The following is a 27,611-nucleotide window of genomic DNA, read 5'->3' as shown; positions in this document are numbered from 1 at the left end:
GGGTAATAACGGCCCAGTTAGGGTCGTTTGTTTAATTATGTATGGTACATAGAAAACTGAATTTTAGGCTTTAACTCATATTTTAAGCCTAATAGGGGGCTTTTTTAAATTCAAGTTGGTAACACTGGTGTCTATGGTTGTTACCATAGAGTTTAATTGTGTTCACTTTGGTTGTGTGGGGGTGTTTATGTGTACTGTTTGTTTGCTGATTTGCTTGGGTATGGCGTTTTTACACGTTGATGTCCAAGAAGTTCTGTTAGCTGTGTAAGTTTGACTTCAAAGCAGACTGCAGTGGGTTTGGTCCGCTTTTCCTTAAAAGCGTTTGATATATCTTAGATATGGCAATCAAATATCTTAAATGGGACAAATGTACCCATTTTAAATATATTCATAAACATGTGTTTTTGTTTAACAATTTAAAGGTCTTGTGCATTATTTTTTAAATCACTCGAAGGAGGTTCTTAGATGTATATTTTAGGTTTTGGCTTTAATTCATTATCGTGAAACTGAAAAACTAAACATATGCCTACTGTATTAGATGTAGTCCTTTGTTGGGGAACCTGGCAAATGGTCGTCAACGGAAATCTACCTAGCAAGCAAACAAACAGCAGACTTTCTAGGGTCAGAATAATATTTGACGATGTCCCGACATTGGTGTACATTTTTATTCTTAACAATACACTTTGTCCCGCAACTTACCACAGAAAAAATGGTAGCCAGCACAGCATGAAGGCGCCCATGATGATGCCTAGAGTGCGAGCGGCTTTGTGCTCCGTTCTCCAGCTGCTGGACGACTGTTTCACCACTGTCCCTGTGTAAATACACATGACCATAAACACTAGCCTTAACACTGTAATTCAACTAGGCATGTATTTATGCTTAATACTGTACTCAAATACTAGGACAGACTATTTAAGGAAAGAAGTAAATTTATAAATGTATTTCAGCTTGAGTAGAGTAAAGTTTAAATGGCGTTTGTAATGTACTGTGTTAAATTTTCTTAAAGTAGCTTCAATTACATAATCATTACTCATCACCACACAAAGTTAACAGATTCTCCATTCTTCACCTTGGCAAGTTAAACGAACCATTTCGTAGTATCTGTTTAATCAAATTTTAAAATATTAAATGTATAAAACCATTTAGTCTGTATTAATGCCCAGCACGGTGTTCATTTTTTAAATATCTTATATAATTATTAATATCTTCATTTTTTTATATTTATTTAAGTTATGTAAAAACGCGCCTAGGTGGCATCTCCATAATCTCAAAATATTAATAATCTTCGTAATAATTGGTTAAAAATCTTGTTTTTTATTTTGATTGGGAACATAGTGCATAAACAAATGTGAAAAAGCAAACCAAAATATTGACTTAGATTAACACTTTTGTGTAAATATTGTATTTTTTATTAATACTATTTGAATTATTAATGACATTTAGAAAAGTATGAATATGAAGTTACTAAACTAATGTTTTTATTGATATATGACTTTAACGTAACTACAAAGCATATATAACTATAAAATATATATAAAACAGTCGTAGGCAATACAGAAACACCCTAATTATCACGAACTTGAAAAATACACTGCTCTTTTTTAAATATAGTAATAATAATTCTGTTATACAGTACAATGTTGAAATTCATATGCTACGAATTCCACAATCCAAGGTGTATTCAAGCACATGAATATGTAATGGGTGACCAAGCCGACTGTGCATGTGGGAGACCACCCACTCACTATTCACCACATTCACCACTTACTCATACCTACCTCTAGCTACATACGTCACCATCCACAGTCCACATTCACCACTAAATCAAACCCCTACTTCCACTCACCATTTGCCACATTCACCACTTACTCATACCTACCTCTACCTACATACGTCACCCTCCACAGTCCACATTCACCACTAAATCAAACCCCTACTTCCACTCACCATTTGCCACATTCACCACTTACTCATACCTACCTCTACCTTCATACGCCACCATCCACAGTCCACATTCACCACTAAATCAAACCCCTACTTCCACTCACCATTTGCCACATTCACCACTTACTCATACCTACCTCTACCTTCATACGCCACCATCCACAGTCCACATTCACCACTAAATCAAACCCCTACTTCCACTCACCATTTGCCACATTCACCACTTACTCATACCTACCTCTACCTTCATACGCCACCATCCACAGTCCACATTCACCACTAAATCAAACCCCTACTACCACTCACCATTTGCCACATTCACCACTTACTCATACCTACCTCTACCTACATACGTCACCCTCCACAGTCCACATTCACCACTAAATCAAACCCCTACTTCCACTCACCATTTGCCACATTCACCACTTACTCAAACCTACCTCTACCTACATACGTCACTCTCCACAGTCCACATTCACCACTAAATCAAACCCCTACTTCCACTCACCATTTGCCACATTCACCACTTACTCATACCTACCTCTACCTTCATACGCCACCATCCACAGTCCACATTCACCACTAAATCAAACCCCTACTTCCACTCACCATTTGCCACATTCACCACTTACTCATACCTACCTCTACCTTCATACGCCACCATCCACAGTCCACATTCACCACTAAATCAAACCCCTACTTCCACTCACCATTTGCCACATTCACCACTTACTCATACCTACCTCTACCTACATACGTCACCCTCCACAGTCCACATTCACCACTAAATCAAACCCCTACTTCCACTCACCATTTGCCACATTCACCACTTCCTCATACCTACCTGTACCTTCATACGCCACCATCCACAGTCCACATTCACCACTAAATCAAACCCCTACTTCCACTCACCATTTGCCACATTTACCACTTACTCATTCATACCTACCTCTAGCTACATACGTCACCATCCACAGTCCACATTCACCACTAAATCAAACCTCTACTACACACTTTATTCCACCCTTACCTAAAGCTATTTTACACATATAATCCCTTCTCATCACTTTTCCAAAACTATGACTTATCAATCTAAAAATCATCACTAACTAGGCTCATTTTGAAATAATATTTTTCTAAGTTCACCAATTATTAGATTTTTTCTCCATCTACAAAAATCTTTTCCCATATTTACAAACTCAGTATGAGAGACAACCCCCCCCCCCATTTTCTCACCCACCATATGGTACTACCACTACATTTCTCCACGGCTTACTGTAAATGAAACTGACATGTTAACACTACCTACCTAATTTGAATTATTTATGCTGCAAAAACAGTGTTTGTTAGAAAAGTACGATTATGGCTTTTTAAGCAGTTTCAACACCGTTGGAATACATTTAGTTACTTATAACTCATTTCTAGAGTATGCTTCTTCTATAAAATGTAGGTGATTTTATGGAAAGCAATTACACCCTCTCCACCTTACCCTACCATTGAAATAACAGTTGGACAGTTGTTTTTAAGCTTAAACCACAAATCAGCTGTAGTGGTGGTGAACCCAAAGACTTTCCCCTTAAATCGCCTAAATTTTGTGAACGGACTATCAAAACATCAGTAAACTATATACAAAATGTATCCTGAAAATTGCAATTGCAAAATAGGGATTTATAAACATCGAAATATTGCCTGAAAAATACAGAACCACGTAGAGTTATAAATCAGATGATCGTGCAGTTGCATCTATCGGCTTCGGATGCGGGATACGGCGGGAAATTGAAAGTAATAATTGCCGTTTAATCGTTTTTAACGGTTGAACAAATCCGATTTTCCAAAAAACATCATCATTTTCAGATTTATCCAGTTATTGCTTGATAAACATCAATTACATATTTTTTGCTGCAATTTTAAGTTGAATTTCAAAGAAAACAAGGTGTATTTAACACGGATTTTAATTTTAATTCACCTAAGTCACTCATTGAGACGCAATGTAAATGTAAGGGAACTTCAACTGAAAAGGTTTTCGTATCATAATAAATAGGTGAATAAAAGACGTAAACCAAATGTAATATCCCATATAGCTCTGCATACAATATACTGTATAAGTTATAAAAATACTTTAGTTCATAAGTTTAGGCAGCAAATAGTAATAGGTGAATGTGCAGCTCTTATGTTTTCAGACAGAAATGTATGGTGGCCATTTAAATATTTGCTACATAACCTACAGTTGTTACCAGTTTGGCATTTTTACTATATTATCTACAGACTGGTTTAAGCCAATCCTGTAAAATAATATTTGTAAAGTAAGGTTATTTTCAAGATAAATAGTTTATTGTTTCAAACAACACGTAGGATCAAGTTTCCAGTAAAAAATAAATAAAATCCAGAACCAATGTGATTAAATAAATTCGAAAAATACTTGGTATTATGAACAAGAATAAAATTGCCTTTAATCTTAACGGATCTGCCTGTAACATTTTAAAATAAAAGTTATTCTTTAAATTGTTATAGGTATAATCTAAAGAGGACAATTTCGAAGACAAGAATATACAGGGTGACAAAAAAGTCTGGAAACGGTTTAATATCTTTTTAACTAAATCCGTTAGAAAATTCAAACCTCTCACATCAACTTACGTGTATGAAAACTACTTTTTCCAAGCATTGTAATTTTTTTACCTCTACCAGGGGACGACCCATGAGGAGTAGGTACATAATCTTTAATGTAAGCATAGGTTGATATGCACACCATTTTAAAGAGTTAGTCAAGTGGAGTTCATTGCCGGAAACCGCGTCCAAAAAGGTTCATCCGTTACAAAATGGCAGCTGTCCAAAGTTCTTGTGAAATATACCTGCACAGGCCTTAGTATGGGCAAATACTCGTATTAAACATTAGCTTGAGAGCTTAAACTGTATTTTAAAGTCAACTAGCTCATAGACTAATAGTATTCAATCATCAAAACAAATTTAACCCGGTTTCAGATTTCCCTGCTAATGTTGACTATGAGTATTTACCAATAATAAGGCCTCTGCAGGTATATTCCGCAAGAACTTTGAAATGCCGCCATTTTGTAACGGATGAACCTTTTTTGACGCGGTTTCCGGTAATGAACTCCACTTAACCAGACCTTTAAAATGATGTGCATATCAACCTATGCTTACATTAAAGATTATGTACCTACTCCTCATGGGCCGTCCCCTGGTGAAGGTAAAAAAATGGCAATGATTGCAAAAAGTAGTTTCCATACATATAAGTTGATGTGAAAGATTTGAATTTTCTAAAAAATTTAGTTAAAAAGATATTAAACCGTTTCCAGACTTTTTTGTCACCCTGTATATAATATAACATGTAAAAGTGGTATTCGTATGTAATGTAGTAATCGGTCATACACAACATAGTTACTGATGTCATTGTCCGTTTAGTGGAACACTTATTGAAAAAAAAAACAAAAAAAAACTATTGGTCAAGTATATCTAGACTCGACCAATGTGACTTACTAGACACCTTAATCTTTTTGTTACATAACAGGTTTTAGAAGCAATCAGCCAAATATTAAAACAGATACTAAATTTTTTTTGCCTTGCTTGAATCACAGCCCGTGCCATTTGCGCGGCCAGCGGTGAACGGTTCTCGCGCATATGTTCATAGTTTATTTCCCTTTCAGCATTATTCAATCAAAGTCTGCACACAAGGACGTCATCATAATTTCGGGTACACCGAGTTTCGGGTCTATTTATGAAACCAGATAACTATCTTTAAATTTGAATTTGAATAACTTGGTCACACTCGTGGTAGGCTCTCTCACTCACCATTAGCATTGAGCTCTGCCTTGATCATAGCACCATATGTGTTGGAGCCTGCAGAGCTGTTGCGGCTGCCAGCCGTGCTGGTGGTGGCTGTACTCATGACGTCACCGTCGCTGGGGTGGAGGGTGTGGCGATAGTGCGGATGTTGTGTGCGATGTTGGTGGATGCTGTTGAGGATGATGTTGCTAGAAGTCCGTGACAACGCTTTCCGTTGCCGCACAGCCTCCTTGTATATCCTGCAACACGAACATAAGGTGTAATGGAACATTTTTTTAATGTTAAAATTATTGAGATAATAATGATAATTATGAATAAACAAATCAAATTTATTTGTATCTATTTATTAACCTCAATTAAAATATGTTATTTGTTGTAAGTTGGTTTACTAAGATAACGGTTCACTAAACAATGTTATTGAAAACTCCAAAGCAAGGCAGATCACCAGGAAAGTATATAACATTTTCAAGACACGCTCACAAAGAATTTTAATTAAAGTTTGGCCAAACAACTGTACAAAGTCGAAAGCTCATTACAGGTATGGACTTGAGGGAGGCAAGTATTCTCGTCTCTCGAACCCACGCAACCTTTATGGTCTACTTCAATTTAGATGTGGATTTACTTACAAATTGGCGAAACACTGTACTTCGTTTTTGACTGTTAATTTAGTTGATTTTTCCTTATTCAAGATGGTATTTAAGTTGTAGTAACTAACAAATTCTATAAAAACGTTTTTTAATTAAAAAGGTTTTTGTTATGTAGATTCTAACGCAACTAAAACATGATTTGATTGTCCTAAAATTTGTCAAGATCCGATGATTAGGTGATCGAGTTAGTTTAATTTACAAGTAAATTTATCATTTAACGAAATGATTTTATGATGCAATGTATACGTTTCCGATCCAAAAACAACTTGGAAGAACTGAGATCAATTCTAATTTTAATGGTTAAATAAATACTTTGGTGAACTTCCAAATAGGTATACAATCAAACCTTTGCCAAGAAAGAAAACATCAAACTTATAAACGGTGTACAAAGAAAGAATGAACAATTATAGTAAAGGACGTGAATGACTCTGTACTGAAATATTGTTATTGTAAACACCTACTTGAAGCTGAGGGAGGTGTTTGTAGTGTACAAACAAAGCCAACCTGGTCTCACCTAATTGCATATCTCAAACAATGCGGTGCACCGCAAACTAAACCTGGGATAATCTAACGTTACTGTTATTTAAATGATAATAATATAGTGATACTCGAATAATATGATTTTTAGCTTTTATTATCGATTAAATTCCACTTAAGTTAATAAACTATGGACATTTCTCTTAATTAAACACTTTTCGTGACAAAAGAAAAAATCTCAAGCTATCGGAAGGTATCTCACACTATTTATCTAAAAGGGGTTTAATCTACTAAGATTAATCTACCGTACGACCAGTTTATATCTGAATATCCAATTTTTGCACCACCCAAAAAGAAGTGAGAAAGAAATTTGGAAGTGTTGGATGTGTGTGAGTAATATTAGTAATAATAAAACTTCAAACTACTTCAGTGATCGAGTGTTTGAATCTAGTTGGGAAATAAATACCCATCATTTAAAGACTTTAAGAAAGTATCATAAAATAAAATGGTTTATTCTAAACAAAATAGGTTTGGTATAAAAAAATAGTTTTTTCTTAAGCCATTCGCAGAACTTAGCGTTAAAATTAGTGTAAATCAATCAAAATGAATACATTCTAGTCATAAACAAAATGTTTGGTATCTATAGCAAACATAATTGCTATATATTGAGCCTACAGGAGTCCGGCACTACTGAGAGGCCATTGAGCATCTCAGTGTGCATAAATGCATTTTTACCTCCTCCTAAAAAAAAAAGAAAGTAGTAAACATAATCAAAACTGTGTTCAATTAGTTCTTAAAGAGGATGATTTTAGTGATAAACATAATATGTAAAATACTAGATAATTAAATCTAAATAAATGCTCAATCTATACGAATTAAAATATAAGCTTAATAAATAATAAGAAGTGATATTTTTGTTTACAGCCGGTATTTATTTGCAACTAAAGACAAACGTGTATGGATGTCGAATTTGAAGTAAACTCTAACTTCACTGATCTACACAAAGAAATTGGTTTTATCAAGAGAAAGATTCTTAAAGATTGTTTTTGTTTTCCATGATTTCAATAGATCGTGGGAGGAAGGACCCAGGTGAGCCTCTCTCTCCCCCGCCAACTCCTGGGTCAGAGGTATTTAATATAGGTATCTTGTTTTATCTGCTTTATTATTATATAATTTACTGTTGTTATTCCATGAATTTTCGACCCAAACTAACCATCTAACTTACATTACCTATGATGAATTGTAAAATTGGTATATCCTTTAATTTTTAAATAAATATGTTGAGCCGAACTTCTATAAATTCTTTCATTTGAAACTAAGATGTGTAAATAAACTAAATAGTAATAATTCCCAATTTCTAGCAACAAACAAGTGCATCATTTTTTAAGAAACTGAGAATTTTGTCCTTAAAAAAACTATCAAAATTTACTTCGATGTAAAAATAATAAATAACTGCGATTATAAAACATACAATACTACATCAACGTGTCGGTAGATTAGGTATTATATTTTAAACATATCAACACAATTGTCGAGTATTCGCTTTGGTCGGTTTGGGGAAGTGAATTACTGATAAACAAACTTATAGGGATTGTAATAAATAGAAGACAATATTTTATACTGATCTTCCTTGTAGGTATAGTAATTAATCCTGGCAATAAAGAGTCATTTTAGAGTAGTCACATCGGTTTTAGAAAAAAATCATATGGAGTTGTCTCAGTTTTAACTACTCTGTAAAAAATGATGAAATGTGACATTTCGAAATATACCAGATTAAACAGTTAAATTCCCCTAAAGGCAATCCCCCAATTTTATGGCAGAAACTGGTAAAATTTACATTTAATTAAGACTATACTATTTTAATTGCAATAGTACTGCTATATGTAATATAGATGTATTTTTTATTTAGTATTTCTAAATTAGTCACATTCAAAATGTTAAATTATAGTAGTGCATACACCCTCTTTATTAGCCTTCATGAGGTCATAGTCCGTGTAGATGGTATTGATCTTTGTTACATGAGCTGACCTTGATTTCTACTCAATCATTTTATTGATCAACATTGTTAAGCCTCCTATACATTGTTGAGACTCTGTTTAAGAATGCACGAAGGGAAAGCAGCAGATTAGGCTTTCACGAATAATCCCCATCATCAACGGTAACCAATACAAAATACCACGTTCTCAGCTAATAAGCAATAAAAGTGAATCACAAGTCGTGTTTTTGATTCAATTATTAAAATACCTTAGGCTAATTTAATAGAATAATAAAAAAAAATCTTTGCTGCTAAAAAGAAACAGCAACTTTTGTTTTACATGGGCTTAGCTTATTGCGTAAATTTGCTGCTACGTTTAATAAAAAATTATTTTGTATTGTAAATTAAAATTGTGAGAGGAGAAAAAATTATAAAAGATCCAGGAATAAATTCCGAAAAAGAAATACAAAATTCTAGGACCTAAATATAGTTCTACGAATTTAAGTATTAATTTAGGTTACTGAAAATAAGATAACTACATACTTTTATAGTGATACATTGTAAATTTGTTTATAAAACCTTCATCATGATAGATTCTAAAACCCCTATAGAAATAATTATTTCAAATTTACTATTATAAACAAAATATTATTTTGAAATATGTGTAAATAAGTGAAACAGTTTTTAAAGGCTTTATGGCAAAATTGGTTTACCTTTTCTTGTTTAAGAACTAGACAACTAACTCATTTCATCACTTACAAGTATTGTTAGATGTAAAAAAACTCTGATATATGAATGATAAGGTATTTTATAACTAACAAGGCAGGAACAATATGTGGAATTGTACAATGTCCCAGTTTGTATTAAGCGCTTGACATTTCAGTCGCTGACGTGAGTGTAGTGTATTAATATGCACGACCTGGGTTTGTAAGTTTTGTCGACTTCAGCCAATATGTAGCCATTCCCATGATGTTTTGTGATGATTATTTTCACAATAATTTATGTATTAGCTTTTAAACTAAGGTTAATCCTGACGTAAGTGGTTCATTTTCTTAAGTTTAAAAGTTATGTTTTACTTACACTGTTATGGATGTAGATATAAACATCGTTGTAGCATCTCCTAGAACTTTACTTTTATCATTATTTGAAAATGAATAGTAAGGATAATTATGCTCCTTTACAATGTTTTGACCTTTTAAAGCAATGCCAATTTAAAACACGAGCATTTATTTAAGTCAGCTTAAAATATCTAAACAAGATACTGTGTTAATGTAAAATAGTAATTATATTTTTAATAAAAAAGGACTATGATAAACATGCAATTCGTTCAACAATATTATTTAACAATTTTTTATACGTCCCTGATCAAATAATATTTCATTAAAGTCTTACGCATCTTGTAGGTTAAATACTAAAAAAATACTTTTAGGACTCTACTCTTGTCCATTATAAATTCTATGGTAGTTTTAAATAAAAATAATTTTAAGACAACACAACGTTAAATAACAGATATACTTTTTCCAAACAGCAGATAATAAACAAATGTGTGCACTAGATTCAGGTTGTTGGTAAAATAATGTTTATTTTCAACGTCGAAGCAGAAAGCATAATTACCAAATAGGGGTTTGGAAATACGCAATTTTATACCGCATCAAAATTAATCTTAAAACGTAAAGCCTCTCCAGCTTTGTGCAAATATATTTTCTAATATCCTAAAATCCTATTGTAAATGAGACAACTTCCTAGACATAAGGAGAGGTGAAGAAATGAAGCATAGAAGAGTAAAGTCGGGCGGTCGATACCAGTCGGTCTGCAGCGCACATGGACTCGACTGCAGCATCGGTGCCTTCCCCCACCACTAGCGTTCCCTACCTCCCACCACCTCCCCTACAAACACGGAAGGGGAGGGGGGGGGGGTAAACAAAGGAGTCTCTTTGATTATGATCTTTAACAGACATCTACATCTCTACAAACAATGTATTTCAATGTATCGTTTCCCTATTTTAATTTTTACATATTAAAATAGTCATAATTAAAATCCATAAACAATTAAATATTTTTAACTACTGTATTTCGGTTGTGATACATTTTGATTAATTCTAGCCGTTTAATTTTGGTAACGATGGTATAACTACAATCTCAATAAGGATAGCTGTTTAATATACTGTAGTGATTTTGTAAATAAATCTAACATTAAATATGTGGATAGATTATACTTAAATGCACAATTAACTTTGCTCTTCCATACAATATTGAAAGCCATAGACGTAAGTCACTTTCCTTGGGTTTTCGTGTCATTGTCATACCAACTTACTTTTATTTCAAATTCTATTAATGCATTGACACCAAGACGAATACATTTATAGAACGTAATGACATTGATCGATCTGTTGAAGCTGCTATCCCCGGCCCTGTGTTGACCTATGGACTACGATTGTGGATCTGTTCCGCGCGGCGATCATTTAAACGAGTGCTTAGACACAAACACCAACCGTCCAAATCTTTTTAAATTCAAACCTATAGAGTAATTCAGAAGTTCTCGTTCTAACCTTGGAAATGTCACCACGTTGTTCCTTTATATGATGGAAAAGACAATATCTGCATTTTTAGTGTAATTGCTGTTCAAATCCATGCGATATTCAAGGTAGAGCTCATTTTGAGCGGCTCCTTTTCTCCAACCGCAAGAGTTGTATCAACTTTATAATTGCCTCCATAAGATATTCAAAATTTAGGAGGGTTGTCTTTGCTTTGAAATCAATTTGAGACATCCATCCTTGAATAACGATACGTAGTCAATGTTCATTGATACATCAGACGACCCTAAAATGAAATTTTATCTTAACGAGTATTATATTTTTTTAACATATACCGTTTCTATAATGCTAGTGTATAATAAAAATCCAAATTAATCAGTTTATACTAAATTATTATTAATCTGTTTTTCATTGATCAAATTTAATTTTCACGCTATGATACTAATAATAAAACTATAACAGTATGTAGCCTATAACAAATTTTTGGTCTTCTACGTTTGTTCAGCAAGGGAAATCTTCGTCAGTGGATTTCGTTCTTTTGTGACGCCCTGAATATTATATCCTGAATATTATATGTATGTTTTATTTAAATGTTTTCTAGTTATGTATACTGCATAACATGCACCTACGCTATGTATAATGAACTAACATAACAAAAGATGATTAATGCTTCCAATAGAATAGTTTATCCGGTAAAAAAAAATAGTTTGAGTCAACAAAACTTACACATCGATTTTTAACCGACCAAAAGTCACTATGTTTGCCATTGCAATGGGTTTTCCTATTTATTACTCTATAGATCTAGAGTAAGATCATGGCAGACAATTTCAATCTTTTTTCGATGATTTATTTTATTAAAAGAGATAAGAAGAAAATGATTCTACGAGTATTTCAATAAACAGAAACCAACGACATTCACTTTTTGTTGCCTTGTTTTTTTCTCGTCGGAATGGATGATTTTATAAAAGCATTTCTTAGACTCTGTGTTAAAATTAATTTGGAACAGGAACCTCTGAGAAACCCGTATATCTTCCGAATATTTAAAACTGTATTTCTTTTTTCTTTTCATTTCGTCTAGGAGACTTCTAGTTTACTGGGCTTATCTTTCTATCTTGTCAATCAGTATACGAACCAAGGAACGGGTTTTTCAGAGAGAATAAAATTATGAGCCCAATAACGTGTATTTGCCATCTTTAATAGAAAAAGAGTTAGTAAACCCTTATTGCAAATAGACACGTCTAGATTTATTTTAGAGAGACATATTATGAACGGCATGAATATGCTTAAATGTCTGGAGAAAAAAAAACCCAGATACCAATCTCTTTACTAGACCACTAAATCAAGTTAATTAAAAACTTGAATAACGCTTGAATTACCCTATTAACACTTAAATTACTAAATAAAACAATAAATCCTTATGCTATTAAAATACTGCCAGGTACTTGTGATAAAATGTTTGAATACAACATAACTGTATTTATCTTAACACAAATTTTAGCCTACAATTTTACTTTCAGTAGAGGGGGTCCTTCAAAGCCAAGTTCAGCCACCTCATTCAGATACATGTCAACCTTTAATAGATAAGTAATCCTACAGCTTGAGAAGAGCTCAAAAACACAGTTTAAGCCTTAATTGCCTAATTAAGAACCAATGGGTTTTAATATGCATCTAACATGTGATGCAGTGCTTTAAATTATTGTATCACTACCCAAGAGCATAGCTGGGTAACTCAGTGGTTATAATGCTCGCCTAGTAATTGTCGGTTCGATCCTGAGATAAGTGTGTAGCTTTTTGATGGTTCGAAACTGAACCAACGATATAAACAACTCAGTAGTTCCTTACATCGTTGAACTGGATGGACACAGCTGTTTGATTATTGGGCCATTACTTACTAAACAGCTGGTACTAGCTTGTAACAAAGCTACACAAGGCATGGCACTCCATTCTACACTCATACATAGCCCCATCTTAATTGGTAATAGTAATAAATAATAGTAATAGCGAGTTTAAAATTATTAAATTATATTTTACACAGCCTAAATTATACAGGGTGACAAAAAAGTCTGGAAACGGCTTGATATCTTTTTAACTACGAGTAAATTCGTTGGAAAATTCAAATCTTCCACTTTTTAGTATCTTCAAAAATTTAGTATCTGTTTTAATATTTGGCTGATTGCTTCTAAAACCTGTTATGTAACAAAAAGATTAAGGTGTCTAGTAAGTCACATTGGTCGAGTCTAGATATACTTGACCAATAGTTTTTTTTTGTTTTTTTTTCAATAAGTGTTCCACTAAACGGACAATGACATCAGTAACTATGTTGTGTATGACCGATTACTACATTACATACGAATACCACTTTTACATGTTATATTATATACAGGGTGACAAAAAAGTCTGGAAACGGTTTAATATCTTTTTAACTAAATTTTTTAGAAAATTCAAATCTTTCACATCAACTTATATGTATGGAAACTACTTTTTGCAATCATTGCCATTTTTTGACCTCTACCAGGGGACGGCCCATGAGGTACATAATTTTCAATGTAAGCATAGGTTGATATGCACTTCATTTTAAAGGTCTGGTCAAGTGGAGTTCATTGCCGGAAACCTCTTAAAAAATGGTTCATCCGTTACAAAATAGCGGCAGTCCAAAGTTCTTGCGGAATACACCTGCAGAGGCCTTAGTTTGGTAAATACTCATAGTCAACATTAGCCGAGAAATCTGAAACCCGGTTGAATTTGTTTTGAAAATTGAATAATATTAGTCTATGAGCTAGTTGACTTTAAAATACAGTTTTAGCTCTCAAGCTTATGTTTAATACGAGTATTAACCAATAGCCTGTGCAGGTATGTTCCACAAGAAATTTGGTCAGCCGCCATTTTGTAACGGGTGTAACCTTTTGAGCTGCGGTTTCCGGCAATGAACTCCACTTGACTAACCCTTCAAAATGATGTGCATATAAACCGATGCTTACATTAAAGATTATGTACCTACTCCTCATGGGTCGTCCCCTGGTAGAGGTAAAAAAATGATAATGCTTGGAAAAAGTAGTTTTCATACATGTAAATTAGTGTGAAAGGTTTGAATTTTCTAACGGATTTAGTTAAAAAGATATTAAGCCGTTTCCAGACTGTTTTATCACCCTTTATTATCTTTCAAACACTAAAGGGGTGTTTCATGGCTCTCTAACAAGATTGACCAACCGCAAACGTTATTATTATTTTTTAAATAAGGTAAAATTAAAATATTACGCTTACTGGTCTCTGCTTTCAGATTTGAAGTAAATTATTAATGTTTCAAGAAAGTTGAAACTAAAATACAAAAGGAGGCAATTTTTGGATCATTCTAGTGTGAGTGGTAATACCTCTTCCCATTAATCGATCAAACTATTTTTCCTGGTCTAGAACTATCAATGAAGAATAAATCCATAATTACTGTAACTGCAATCGTTCAATGGTAGATAAATAAACAATTTAAATAAAAATATATATTTAAAACCTTCATTAGTTAAAAATACAAATCGAAATGTACATAAAAACTTAGAGGTAAAAAATAGCAGAGCTGAATGCGGGAAGTCGCACTTTAAATTGTCGATTCCATTGCAAATTATGAGACTTTGAATTATTGTAATTGAAGTGAAATGGTCTAGAAAGATCGTTTGATTGATATAGTGTTTTATTTACACAAACATATTTTGCAGAATCGAAGAATTATTTTGTTTAATGATTTATTTATTTCTCTACTTAGGACTCTAGTAAAGAATAACCAATGTTTTAGTTATCACGCACTCTTAAGAAATGTACACTACATATCTTTGGATCATCAAAAATTAATTCAGTGAGTGAATATTCTGTCTATGTGTGAGGTCCCAACTTTAAGTAGAGTAGAAACGTACCGTGAGTAAAGAAACATTATGGATCCTATCATTTTACACCCGTTTCAGCCTACACTTTGGTTTATGTGCTAAACATAGTTTGACCGACAGGTAAAGAAACGCAGGCCTATGCTTAAACACAATAAAGGATAAACACACATTCACACAATATTTATTTTAATTGCGCTTCAAAACATATTAGATTACACTTCATTTCGACAAGATTGACACCATTTTACAAGCAAATATTAACCAACTAAAACAAAAAAAAACACTATGGCCATGATAACTAGATGATCAGAAGACGAGTTGCCGGACCGATGACTTAGTACGTAAGGGTGGAGTAATAAGAAGACCAAATTATTCCTACAAACACCAGTTAACAAGTAGCATTGCATATACGCCGTTACGCATCGTGCACGCCAATAATAGATGTTTATTCCGAGGGTTACTATTACAGTTGATATTTTTCAATTTACGGTCATTAATATTAACTCACGTACTGTCCACTCTATGACAATTCAAAATTTAAGTTCGTCAACGTTACCTAGACCCACATCTTTCTGCCTACACATAAACAGTGGCTAACGGATAAATTAATGTTTTTAAATTATAACCGGGACTAATTCACCTAATTAGTCCGACAAACATTCATGTGAAATTATTCTGATTAATGTGACATTCAAATACCCCAAGACTCATAATCAGAACTTCAAACCCCGTCGTTGCGGGTGATATTTGTAAAACTCTGAGATTTCCGAATCGAACAATTCCGAAGAGTAGCAATATAAAATGTATTTTATTCGCACAACAAAGAATTCTTCGTTTTAGCGAATTTCTCTATAGGGAAGTAGCTATTACCGTAGGTCTCATGGTAAGACCTAAGCCCGGGACCGATTTACTTTTTCATTTTGATGTCCCCAGAGGCCAAAAACACCATTCGTTCAAATTTTTTTATATATATATATATATATATATATATATATATATGTGTGTGTGTGTCCATCCGCACGATAACTTGAGTAATTTTTGTCCGATTTTGATAAAACTTGGTTTAAAGGTGTAAGGCGGGATAAACTTGAATGAGTTCGCGAACCAGCATGATCGGACTATGGGAACGGGGGTTTATGGGGGGTTTTATGGGGTAAAAATAGGTTTTTCCCATTTTTGCAGTTTTTAGGGTTTGGCCCTAAAAACACAAAATTTCACAATTTCTTTTCAAACCATTTTGTAGAACTTAAAAAAACAAATAATTTAGTATATTGAAGCGTTATTATGCGCCTAATTGTTACGGAGAAAATTCAAAAAAATTGTAATTTTAAAATTCCCATGTTATTCTTATGGAGAATAAGTAAACTGTTGTAGTTTGCTTGTTTATGAACATATTTTGATCAAATTTGGAATATACATTAATTTCTTACTAAACCACAGTACCTTTTAATATTTTACATTAAAAAAAACTTTTTTACCCTCCCTGTTGCAGCAAACCTTAGTACTCATTAAACTAATTCTGTTTAAATAGGGAATAAATGTGATATTTTTAAGGAGACATTTTAGTTTAAATCCAATCAGGCAGATGGAAATTCGCTAAGTCTGCAGGTTTGCTGCGGCGGGGGTATTATATAAAATTCTAGTTTGGTATCATATTTTTCAAGTAATTTACCTAACATATATCTTTCATAATAGCATTTTACTAATTAACTTTAAGTGTAGGAAAAGTAGTTTCATCAATTATCAACGTATGGTATAATACGTTTACGTATTACGTACGTAATAATACGTTTGTGCTAATTTCAGAGCTTTAAGCCTCATAGCTTTAAAACGTTGATTTATACGTTTTATACAGATAATAGATGGTCAAGCACTTGCGGTATAAAAAAATCAAACATAATACCCCTATTGCTGCAAACCTGCTGACCATGAAAACTTCCATTTGCCTGACTGCATTTTTACTGAACAGTTGCCTAAACAATTCGCATTTATTCTCAATTTAATAGCATTGTGTGAATCCCGTATTGTAGTAAGGTAGTAACTCTGTAACATTCGGTTAATGGAGTACTTAGATTTGCTGTTTCAGGGAAAATAAAAAAGTGTGTCATATGTGGCTATAGAAGAAGTAAACAGTTGAAGTTGATTTTTTTATGGATATATTTTTATCAAATTTTGCAGATTTAGGCCTATTTATTTCAAACTGGGCTAATAGAATTCATTAACATAGATATTGTAGGTTAAAAGTTCTATGGAATTTCATAAGTTCCTCCATGAGTTCATTTACTAGATGGATTTAAAAGCCACGCTTGAATATATTACATAATCTTTTAGGGTCTACGAAATGAGTTGAAAAAAATTTAAATTCTATGTTTTCATTATTGAAATTGGGGTAATAATGAACATTGTGGTTAAAAAACTCAAACGCATAACTCTCATTCTCTTTTATCCAATAGAAAAGTAAAACGAATACTATTTTTCAGGTATAAATAAGTATCACATTACAAAAAAACACAACACACATTACATCACACTAATCACATCAAGTATCACATTAATAAAACTACAACAAAGTAAATGCCATGTATGTTGGATGTAAGTTTCCAATGGTAAAAACTTATATTCTTTATCCAGAATATTCTGAAACTAATATTATCTTCATCATATGTGGTAGATACATTAGGTTCATGGCTGTACATACTTTTTGATACACCTAAAATTATTAATGTTCAGGTACTATTAACGCTATAGTGATAAACAATATCCATTCAAGAGTGGATAAGCCTGCAATTATTGAGCTTAGTGTGACAGCGCCAGTAAATTAATCCATATATAATTGAGAGGAAATACTAATTAGAACATCCCCTACAAATAAAAATAAAAGGGTATACAAATAAGCACAAAAGTAACTAGGTGTACAATGCAGTTGTCTGCTTGCAATATTGATCGGAGCCAGCATATTAATTCAATGTGAATGATATATTTGGTTCGCATTTGAAATAGAATGCCTATTTGCAGTAGGTATCCAAAGTCAATCATAAGTCAGGATTAATTGAATGAATTGTCTACTTGCAGGAACCATATTATATGTTTAATCTGTTTCTCATAAATTAAATGTCTACTTGCAGTATCCAATGGCAATGATATATTTGGTTCGCATAAATGGATTGCCTATTTACAGAATCTAAAGTCAATGGTACGTATGGTTCACGTACACGGATTGTTTACTTGTAGTATCCAAACTCAATGGTATTATGTAAATGAATAGTATACTTGCAGTATCCTAAATCAATTTATTTTGTTCACATAAATAAAATGCCTAATTGCAGTATCCGAAGTCAATGGTAGGCTTAGGCCTACTTCTGCTTCACTTATATGGGATGTCTATGTGGAGTATTCAAAGCCAATGATACGTCGGGTTCACGTCAACAAATTGTCTAATTGCAGCATCGAAACTATGAGTGTTATATTTGGTTCACTTTAATGGAATTCCTATTTGTAGACTGCAAAAATAGGAATTGCAGTACGTATTCAAAGTCTACATTAATGGCAAGTCTTGCTCACATAAACTACTGTGAAAGTTATTTACAGTATCCAAACGCAATATGGTGCATCAGCATAATTCCGGCAATCCTTATTATTGGTTATTCATTTTTTAGTAAATTATGCTCAATGCCATTAATCCGATTGTTCTTCCCTTTTCCTCTGTACGGTTTGTAGTCAGCTATTTCAGACGATTCGTTGACTAACATAAGTTTCGACTCTTGTTTACCTTTTTATTGTTATCTCGAAAATAATGCCATGGCAACCAACTCACCCATAAGGCCCATGTTAAATTTCTAAAAGTTTGCTTTCATGTAGGGAAAAGTCCTATGGTCCGATTTGCACCATTTCAGATTTATACCTTCCCATGGTTGGGTACTATGATTGTGTTAAATTTCGTGCAGATCGCTTCAGCCGTTCAGGAGGAGTATTTGTAAAACAAAAGCAGGAGTGTAGTATAAGAGCTTCGCTCGCTTCACTCGCTCCGCTCAAAAAATCTGTATTTAATTACCTAATTTTATTTAAACTTATTAAACACGTTTATTTTTTCAACCGCATTAGTTGCGTGTATTGACTATAAATAAGTTCGATAAGACCATCGATAGTAAACTACACAATTTATTCCATATTTAGAAAAGAACACGAAAAAGTAGGAATTTTCTTAACTAATGTTCTGATATACTTACTGTGTGATAAGGGTTTCATTAATACTTTATATTTGTCTATAGCTATACAATTTAAATTCTACTCACTGACTCACTGATCAAGGTATCATAAAAACCACCATAAGAACTCAGGAATTGGCATGAAGATTCTAATTGGCTCTAGGTGGGCAATAAGAAGCGTTATCAAGAAATTCCATCAGGGCTCTGAACCAGAAGATAACTTAAAGTTCCCATGTTATCCTTATGGAGAAAATATTTTTTTACTTTTGAAAGATGAAAATTCTTTAAATTTTGTAAATGAAGAAGTTCTCTCTTAGTTTAACTTGAGTCACTTTAATTTTCGTGAGCAAAGCTAGCTAAGGAAGATAGCACACATATATAATTTATCATTACGCCTGTTTTTAAGTTTTCGTACAGGTTGATGGGTACAAAAACTCACCAGGAACTTTACAGAAGAAGATCTTCAATGTCCATCCCAACGTAAAAAAATAACAATTTAAAACTTTATATATCCCCCGGTAAAACTGTAGCTTGGTGTTTAAAATTAAGCTCGGCATATTTAATCATTAACTATAAAAGTATGTTCTCTTAAACTTTATACTTTTCTTAGTAACGAATTATGACTTATTTTTTAAGAAAGAAACTGAAGTTTTGGAATAACTTAGTTTGAACACCCACGTAGTTCTTTCGTTGTTTATTATACCCATGTTTTCAAAGATTAGTGAGACTCATGCATTTAATCCAATTTTTCTGGTACTCTGGCCAATCGTTTAAATACAACGATGATAAACTTTACCTAAATGTTTCCACTTACAGGTTTATTACAGACAGGATGGGTGTTTTTGAGTTAATCGTATGGTTTTCTGGTACTCTGGCAAAATTGCTCTTAGCTAGCCACCGCTTATGAAGATCGTTTGATAATATAATTACAACCGAAACCACAAACTTAAAAGTGGTTATGAGAATCATTATACGTTCATGATAACTATAGAGAGAACGTGTCGATATGTCAAAGTGACAGCTTAGCATTGGCTTTGGTGCCAAAGGGTGACGTCACAAATTGATCCGCGTGTCATTGTTAATGGGATCATGTACAAACGAGGCTATTCAACTGTCCCCTTTAAAAGAGCTCTTGGAGACTCGTTTATTGTTTGTTAGATCAAGAATTTATAAAACATTTTAAGTAATTAAAACAAGAGCATAAGAAAAACATCATTAAAGATACATGATACATGATTAGTTTGTACCGTAAACGTTTTAAATATTTGGGTGAAACTTGCCCTTACAAACTTTAAATTACGTATTTAAAATATTTTTACAATGTATTGGTATTTTATTTACTGTTGTTTGCCATTACGAATGAATATGTAGGCCTATATACGTAAAAATATTTTTTACATTCCTAAATGTTTTCCTCAATTCACTTACCTTAAGCTGGTGAAAATAGTTTCCTTTCGAGCGAATTTCACTAATTTACAATCCATTCTTCATAAATATTTTAAAAGCATAGTCTACATGTTAACTTCGCTTTGTACTTGGCAACGATTTTGAAAGTCAATTGTGCATTCATCATTATTTTGTCTCTTTTTCTATGGTCTGATTAAGTTTTAATTTCGTAGAATTACTTATATGAGAAAACCCCATTTTCGTATTTTTAATCAAACATCAATACCACTCCCCATTGTTTTTTTTTTTTTTTTTTTCTTTTAAGATGTTGGCGGCCTCTTTTAACCTTGCATTTGCCCGTCCACTTAGAATAATCGCCCGTGTGTGGATCGTATACAGCAAAGCGAGGAGTGAGCCGGTACAGTACAAAATGTTTATGAGTTCCTCTAGCTCATAGTTGTTAATGTGTTACATCGTTGTGTTATTATAATATATCTCAACACATATTATAGCTAAACACACGATAAATATATTTTAAAAAGGCAAAACTTTGTTTTATATGCGCAAATGTTAATGTATATGTGATATGTGCAAATTAAACCAGAAAGAATTAATTTTGCTTAGTTTTATGTATAATTTTATTTTCATGTAGATTGCAAAGATAACTATATACTTAACCATTCTTCTCTCAAATAATAATGTAAGTTTTAAACCAACATGTGGATACCAAATCCTGCTTTGTTTTGACCGAACCATTTTAGGTATTCATAACATATCTAAATTTACGTCCTCTTGCAACAAAGTTATTCCTACGTAATTCATTTATATCTTTTATGATGGTCCAAATTATTTAAGCACTAAAATCGTAAATACGTAATTTACTGATGTAAAGTTTCGAATGCGTAAAAGTTCTGCTAAACGCAATATATCTCTAACTATTTGTGAAGTTACACACATAGTATATTGTATATATACATTGTATATATACATCACAACGGTTAATTGACATTCACAAGTGTAAGTGTTTGTCGAAACATTGAAAAGGGATTGAGCGTGATAACAGTAAATACTTGATTTTACTATTTACATATTAATATATATTGCATTGAATTGCGTTGTTTATGCGAATTTTCAAATTATTAAGAATAGAGATGAAGTGAAAGAAGAATATTTTATTTTTGACCATATTCGTAATGCAGAAGTAACACTACACTATGGCCGTTTCAAGGATTACTCAATTGAAGTGAGATTAGTGGTAGATTAAGCTATCTCATTGTCACTGTTGTTGGAGTAATCGCCGAAACAGCCGTAGTGCAATATTACTTCTGAATTGCAAAAGTGGTAAGACATTGTACTTTATACGCAAATCTGCTTTACTAAGGAGTCATGAAGTAAAACGTCTAGTAAAATTGAGACTGATGGGTTATGAATGCCAGACCACGTTGACAAATAACATTTGGAAATAATAGGACAGAGTATTAAAAATTACTAAGAATAAGATTCAAGAGGCTAGAGTAAATTGTATCTGCAAATTTATTGTTTAATGGCCGTGGTTTCCTTTTTAATTGGAAGTAAAAAAAATATGTAATTTTTTTAAGTTTATTTTTGGTGATGGTAATTTTTTTGCCGTTATTTTACCTCACGATCACTAGTTATTTTTTCCGGATCCCGTCGAAACCATTATCTTTTGCAGATCGTCCGGATGACCTTAGACTCTTTTGAGTAACCCTATGTGCAGACGCGTTCAATTGTGTTCTTATTTTGTTGTTGTTATGTATGTGATTCTGGCATTACGTTAATGTCTTTGTTTTAAATTTTGTTTTTATTTGTGTTTAACTAATTTACTGTTCTGTAAGCCGTTTTTATTGTTTCCCAGCTTCGGATGTAATGTTCTGATAATTTCTCTCCTGAGAACGAGATTAGACACCGGATCACAAAATATAAACATTTACCAATCGTGATATGGAATGTCTGCAAACAATCTTTTGAATAATGAAAGTGATGTGTTCAGTGCTTATCAATGAAATATTACCTAATAATATACTTAAATTATTAAAACAAGACAGCATTAGGAGGGCTTGGTCTGCCGGGCTACCACTAGGGACATGCTATTGTATATGAAACTGCTGCATACCACGCAACCTTGTAGGGCTGATATACAACTATCATTGACACAACGGCAAAGGGGTGCTACTTAGTGAATACTAATATTACACATTCTCGAGCGACTAATATACGACTATCGTTGACACCAAAGATGTTTCTGATAATAACAAATATTTTCGCTTTTTAGATCTTTTTGGTGAAATGAAGGCCTTTACAACTAAGTAAAAATTTTAATGTTGGCTTACATTTTTCTTAGCGTATAAGTGTTAAATATTTCATTCACTGTTAATATAGCTTTTTACGCACTGTTGTTATTCTATTAACTGGCTGTCTATCATGTTATAAACTCATACATTATATTTCTTTTTTTATTGTAGAGTCTTCAATATTACCCACTACCAACTACAATAAAAAAAACTCCAAAATAGCTTTAAAATGTTGTCTTAAGTTCGTTTGCATAGACAATATAGGAGAAAAAGAATGCACAAAATAAGGTAATGATATAGCAGTTTCCTTCTGATGTTGAAGCAAAAAGGAAATACACATGAGCCGGGTAAAGCCAAACGTTCGCTTCGGCTTAAGTTTGTAATGACGGATAAAGATAAACCCGTCCAAAAATAACTGGGCTGAAGTAACATTTTAGCTCAAAATCATTTTGTTGGGCTTACAGAAAATATAATGTTTCATTTGGGGTGGAATTAAATAATATTTTTTCTTATCCAGTCTCAATTAATGTGGTTTGAACGTTTGGAATTATGTCAATCCTTCTAGAGTATGTATTTTATATTTTCATTTACAGCTAAATTTGAATTATAAAATACATTTAACTGCATTCAAATGTTTCATGTGTTTAATACTTTAACACTAATTTACAGCTATAGGTTCTACTCACCACAATTCTGTTTGTACAAAACTAACTCACACTTAATCGTATTATAAATAGACACAAAGAAGTTCTTCAAGGAGCGTCCCGATAAATAACACAATTCAGTCCAAACAGGTATTATCCATGTATAAAACCCAAAGTACCCATGAACTTTTGAGAAAACTACAAGTCACACCCCCATAAATCATATACTTAAAATGTTCGTCATTTCGAGAAACCTTGCGCAAAACATTCCATCCTACTAATATTATAAATGAGAAAGTTTGGATGTATGGATGTATGTTTGTGACAAGTGAACGCGAAAAATACTGGTCGGATTGGGCTGAAATTTGGCATGATGATAGCTCACATTCCCGATTAACATATAGGCATATTCTTATTTCAAAAATCCTTACGGGCTCCGCCCCAGTGGCTCTGGAGTTTCCCATGTTAACCTTATGAGAAATGGAATTATTGAATCTTAACAGCTGTTTCAATTAAACAAGTTGGTTCTGTTCTATGATGTTCAATAGCATTAAAGTTACAAGGATTACCAACAGGATGCAGCACTATTATTTCTTTTACATTTATGAAAACAGCTAATTTGCAACCAAAAGGTGAGTGAGCGTAGCGAACGAACTTCAACCTGGAGGCGAGTTAGCGTACTGAACGAGCTAACCTGAAGGCAAGTGAGCGCAGCGAACGAGCTCCAACCTAAAGGTGAGTGAGCGTAGCGAACGAGCTCCAACCTAAAGGTGAGTGAGCGTAGCGAACAAACTTCAACCAGGACGTGATTGAGCCATGCGAACGAGATAATCTTGAAAATTAAGAAGTTAAACGGGGGTTACAGCTAGTTATTTCATAAATTGCCATTTAATGTCGTTATTCCTTTCCACATGGAACTTTCCATATACCTAATGTTAAAATACCTCAGCTGTACTTATTTGTATGTTATTCTTTTAATTTATTACCTTATTAAAGTCATGTGTGATTATTTGTTTGTATTACTGTGTTCTGTTTTGTTTATTTCAGCATTAACCATTCAAAAGTTGTATTAATACTTATGAAATCAAACTGTGTGAAGCCCGTGGGTAACAGCTAGTTAGTGTAAAATACATTTAATATTAGTTAACGCAATCGTAATTAAATGTTATTAAATAATGTTTGTTTATATTACAGACAACTCCTCTTTTTTATATTAATATTTAAAGGAAATGCAGTTTCTGCAAAACGTAATATCTGACATGAAGTCATCTATGAACGTTACTCTCGCTTAATTAATCGAGATAAGAGGAATGTTTTTAGTGTTTTGGTACTTTCCCTTGGGACCAAAACTGAAACAAGACCACAAGTGCTCTAAAGATGATTAAAATCCCTGCTCTGAGGAGATACGGTTACAGAGTGAGGTTATTTGATGTTAAACTTTTACATTTAGAGTCCCATGAACAAAATATTTATATTCAAACTCCTGCAAGCCGCATTTTTCTCGGAGTAAACTTTGCATACTGCACAATATTAATAGTTGAGGATTTAAATTAGTTGTTTTAGTATGAAAATTGTATAACAGCTTTTATGGTGGTATCAAAAATATTTATTAAAGTCTAAAAAAAAACTGTTCGTCTAATCTTAACGATAGTGTAGGCATTCAATAAGTTTACATAGCCTCTAAATAAAATACATTTAAAAAGTTACCAAGGTGTATTATTTATAAATAAATTGTCTCTCCAACCTCACTTACTTTTGTTAGATTTTAGAATGTGTTTTTCTGTGGATACAACTACCTTAAAAAAATTTTGATCTGTTTTAATTTTTTGAGAAACCGTATAAACTAATGTAGTTTTGATTTTATATACATACGCCTTAGCAAACCTGAATTTTAACTAAAATATTCCATAAAGAAGTCATATATATTTCCCATTCATGCGAAAAATATTTTGTTAAGATCTACACGATGGTGGTAATGAGAATCGGGAAATGTTAAGCTTAAGGGGTAGAAATAAATAAATACCCCGCCGCAGCAAACCTGCAGACTAAGCGAATTTCCATTTGCCTGATTGGATTTACACTAAAATATCCCCTTAAAAATATCACATTTATTCCCTATTAAAATCAAATCAGTTTAACATATACTTAGGTTTGCTGCAACAGGGAGTGTTAAAGTGTTTTTTATGTAAAATGTTAATAGTTAGTAAGAAATAAAAACATTAAATTTGGGCAAAATATGTTAATAAATAAGCAAACTACAACAGTTTACTTATCCTCCATAAGAATAACATGAGAATTTTAAATTTACAATTTTTTTGAATTTTCTCCGTAACCATTAGGCGCATTATAACGCTTCAATATACTAAATTATTTGTTTTTTAAGCTCTACAAAATAGTTTGGAAAGAAATTGCAAAAATTTAAGTTTTTTGGGTCAAAAATGGGAAAAACCCATTTTTACCCCATAAAAGCCCCCATAAACCCCCGTTCCCATGGTCCGATCATGCTGGTTCGCGAACTCGTTAGAATAAATGTAGGTTTACACGTTTGTACCAAATTTCATCAAAATTGGATCATTTTTGCTCGAGTTATCGCGCTAACGGACATATATATATATATATATATATGAATTTGAACGGATGCTATTTTTGGCCTCTAGGGACCTCAAAACGAAAAAAAAATCGGTCCCGGGTCCAGGTCTTACCATGAGTACTACGGTAATAGCTTATTCCCTATATGGGAAATTCGCTAAAAACTATTTTTCAACATTCTACAACGTCATAACACTTTGCTCCCATGACTTGGTCTTGTGTGTTCTAGAACTCGCTTAAGTGTTCAAGCGTGTCAAGCTATAAGCTTTCATGTCAAATTAAATTAAAATCGGACCAAAAGTACTCGAATTATCGTGTTCACGGGCAAACAGATTATAATTTGAAAAAAACAGCGCTTTTAGACTCTGGGGGCATCTTTAAAGTAAAAATGTCCCGAGGCTAGCTACGTCTCTCCATACCACCTACTGTAATAGCTTCTTCCCTATAGGGTAATTTGTTAGGAATACGTTTGCTCTGTTACCAGAAGATTAACAACTTGTTTACCATCTTGCATAAAAGATTACCAGAAATATTACATTTCTTATACCATACTGGCCTAAGATCTAAGTGTTCTATTTTACTAAGATCTAATACACAAATACTTATTTTTAGGATTGCTAGACAATATTCGGTAAAAACCGCTTCTTACACTCAACACTAATCAACACTACTTAATCATGTTTTGTCTTTACCTATGAGACTCGACATACTCAAGTGAGATTTTCGGGAGTGAGGACTTAGGATTACTGCTATTAAGGGATTTAATTTCCGGACTTAGTTTTTTATAAAAGTCTTATAACGGGAGGACAAAATAGAGAGAGTGAGGGAGAGAGAGCGAAAGAGGGATTAACTGCCTTGATTGCTTCTGAAGAGCGGAGCTTTGGTTGGGACAGCGGAAATTGATACGAACCGCCCTTTGTTGTGTCAGCTGTTTCATCCTCAGATATTGTAAGTTTAGTTTTGTTCAGTACAGATGTACTTAACCTCAAAGATGAGGAAAGATACTCTATAATCCCTCTACGACTTAGTTACTAATTATTGATTCAAGATTTTAAATGCATTGAGTATACTTGTTAATAATATCACTTATGATTTAGTATGAAAAGTCATTACTTTTTGTAAGAGCTCTCCAAGGAACGTTTAACCCTTGGAGCAATACTGAGTCCAATTACTGTTGAGGAAGGAGGCTGAGACGGTGGGATTGCTGCCAAGGGGAACACTGCGATAT

General features: G+C 33.1%; 1 protein-coding gene across 1 annotated transcript in view; it reads right to left on the bottom strand.

Annotated features, from left to right (window-relative positions):
* The window catches only part of LOC128986679 (octopamine receptor beta-3R-like), a 65,662-nt gene that overhangs the window by 3,775 nt on the left and 34,276 nt on the right, over positions 1-27,611 (bottom strand). The window contains exons 3-4 of the mRNA XM_054407166.1: positions 5,752-5,984; positions 700-811 (exon numbers count right to left, since the gene is read on the bottom strand). Of these exons, the coding sequence (XP_054263141.1) occupies positions 700-811; positions 5,752-5,984 (345 nt within the window). The remainder of the gene's footprint in view (positions 1-699; positions 812-5,751; positions 5,985-27,611) is intronic.

The sequence above is a fragment of the Macrosteles quadrilineatus genome, unplaced genomic scaffold, assembly GCF_028750875.1.
Source record: "Macrosteles quadrilineatus isolate MER2022 unplaced genomic scaffold, UCM_ALF_1.0 Scaffold_2__2_contigs__length_208266976, whole genome shotgun sequence".
NCBI classification, from domain to species: Eukaryota; Metazoa; Arthropoda; class Insecta; order Hemiptera; family Cicadellidae; genus Macrosteles; species Macrosteles quadrilineatus.
This window is presented reverse-complemented; position numbering and strand designations above follow the sequence as displayed.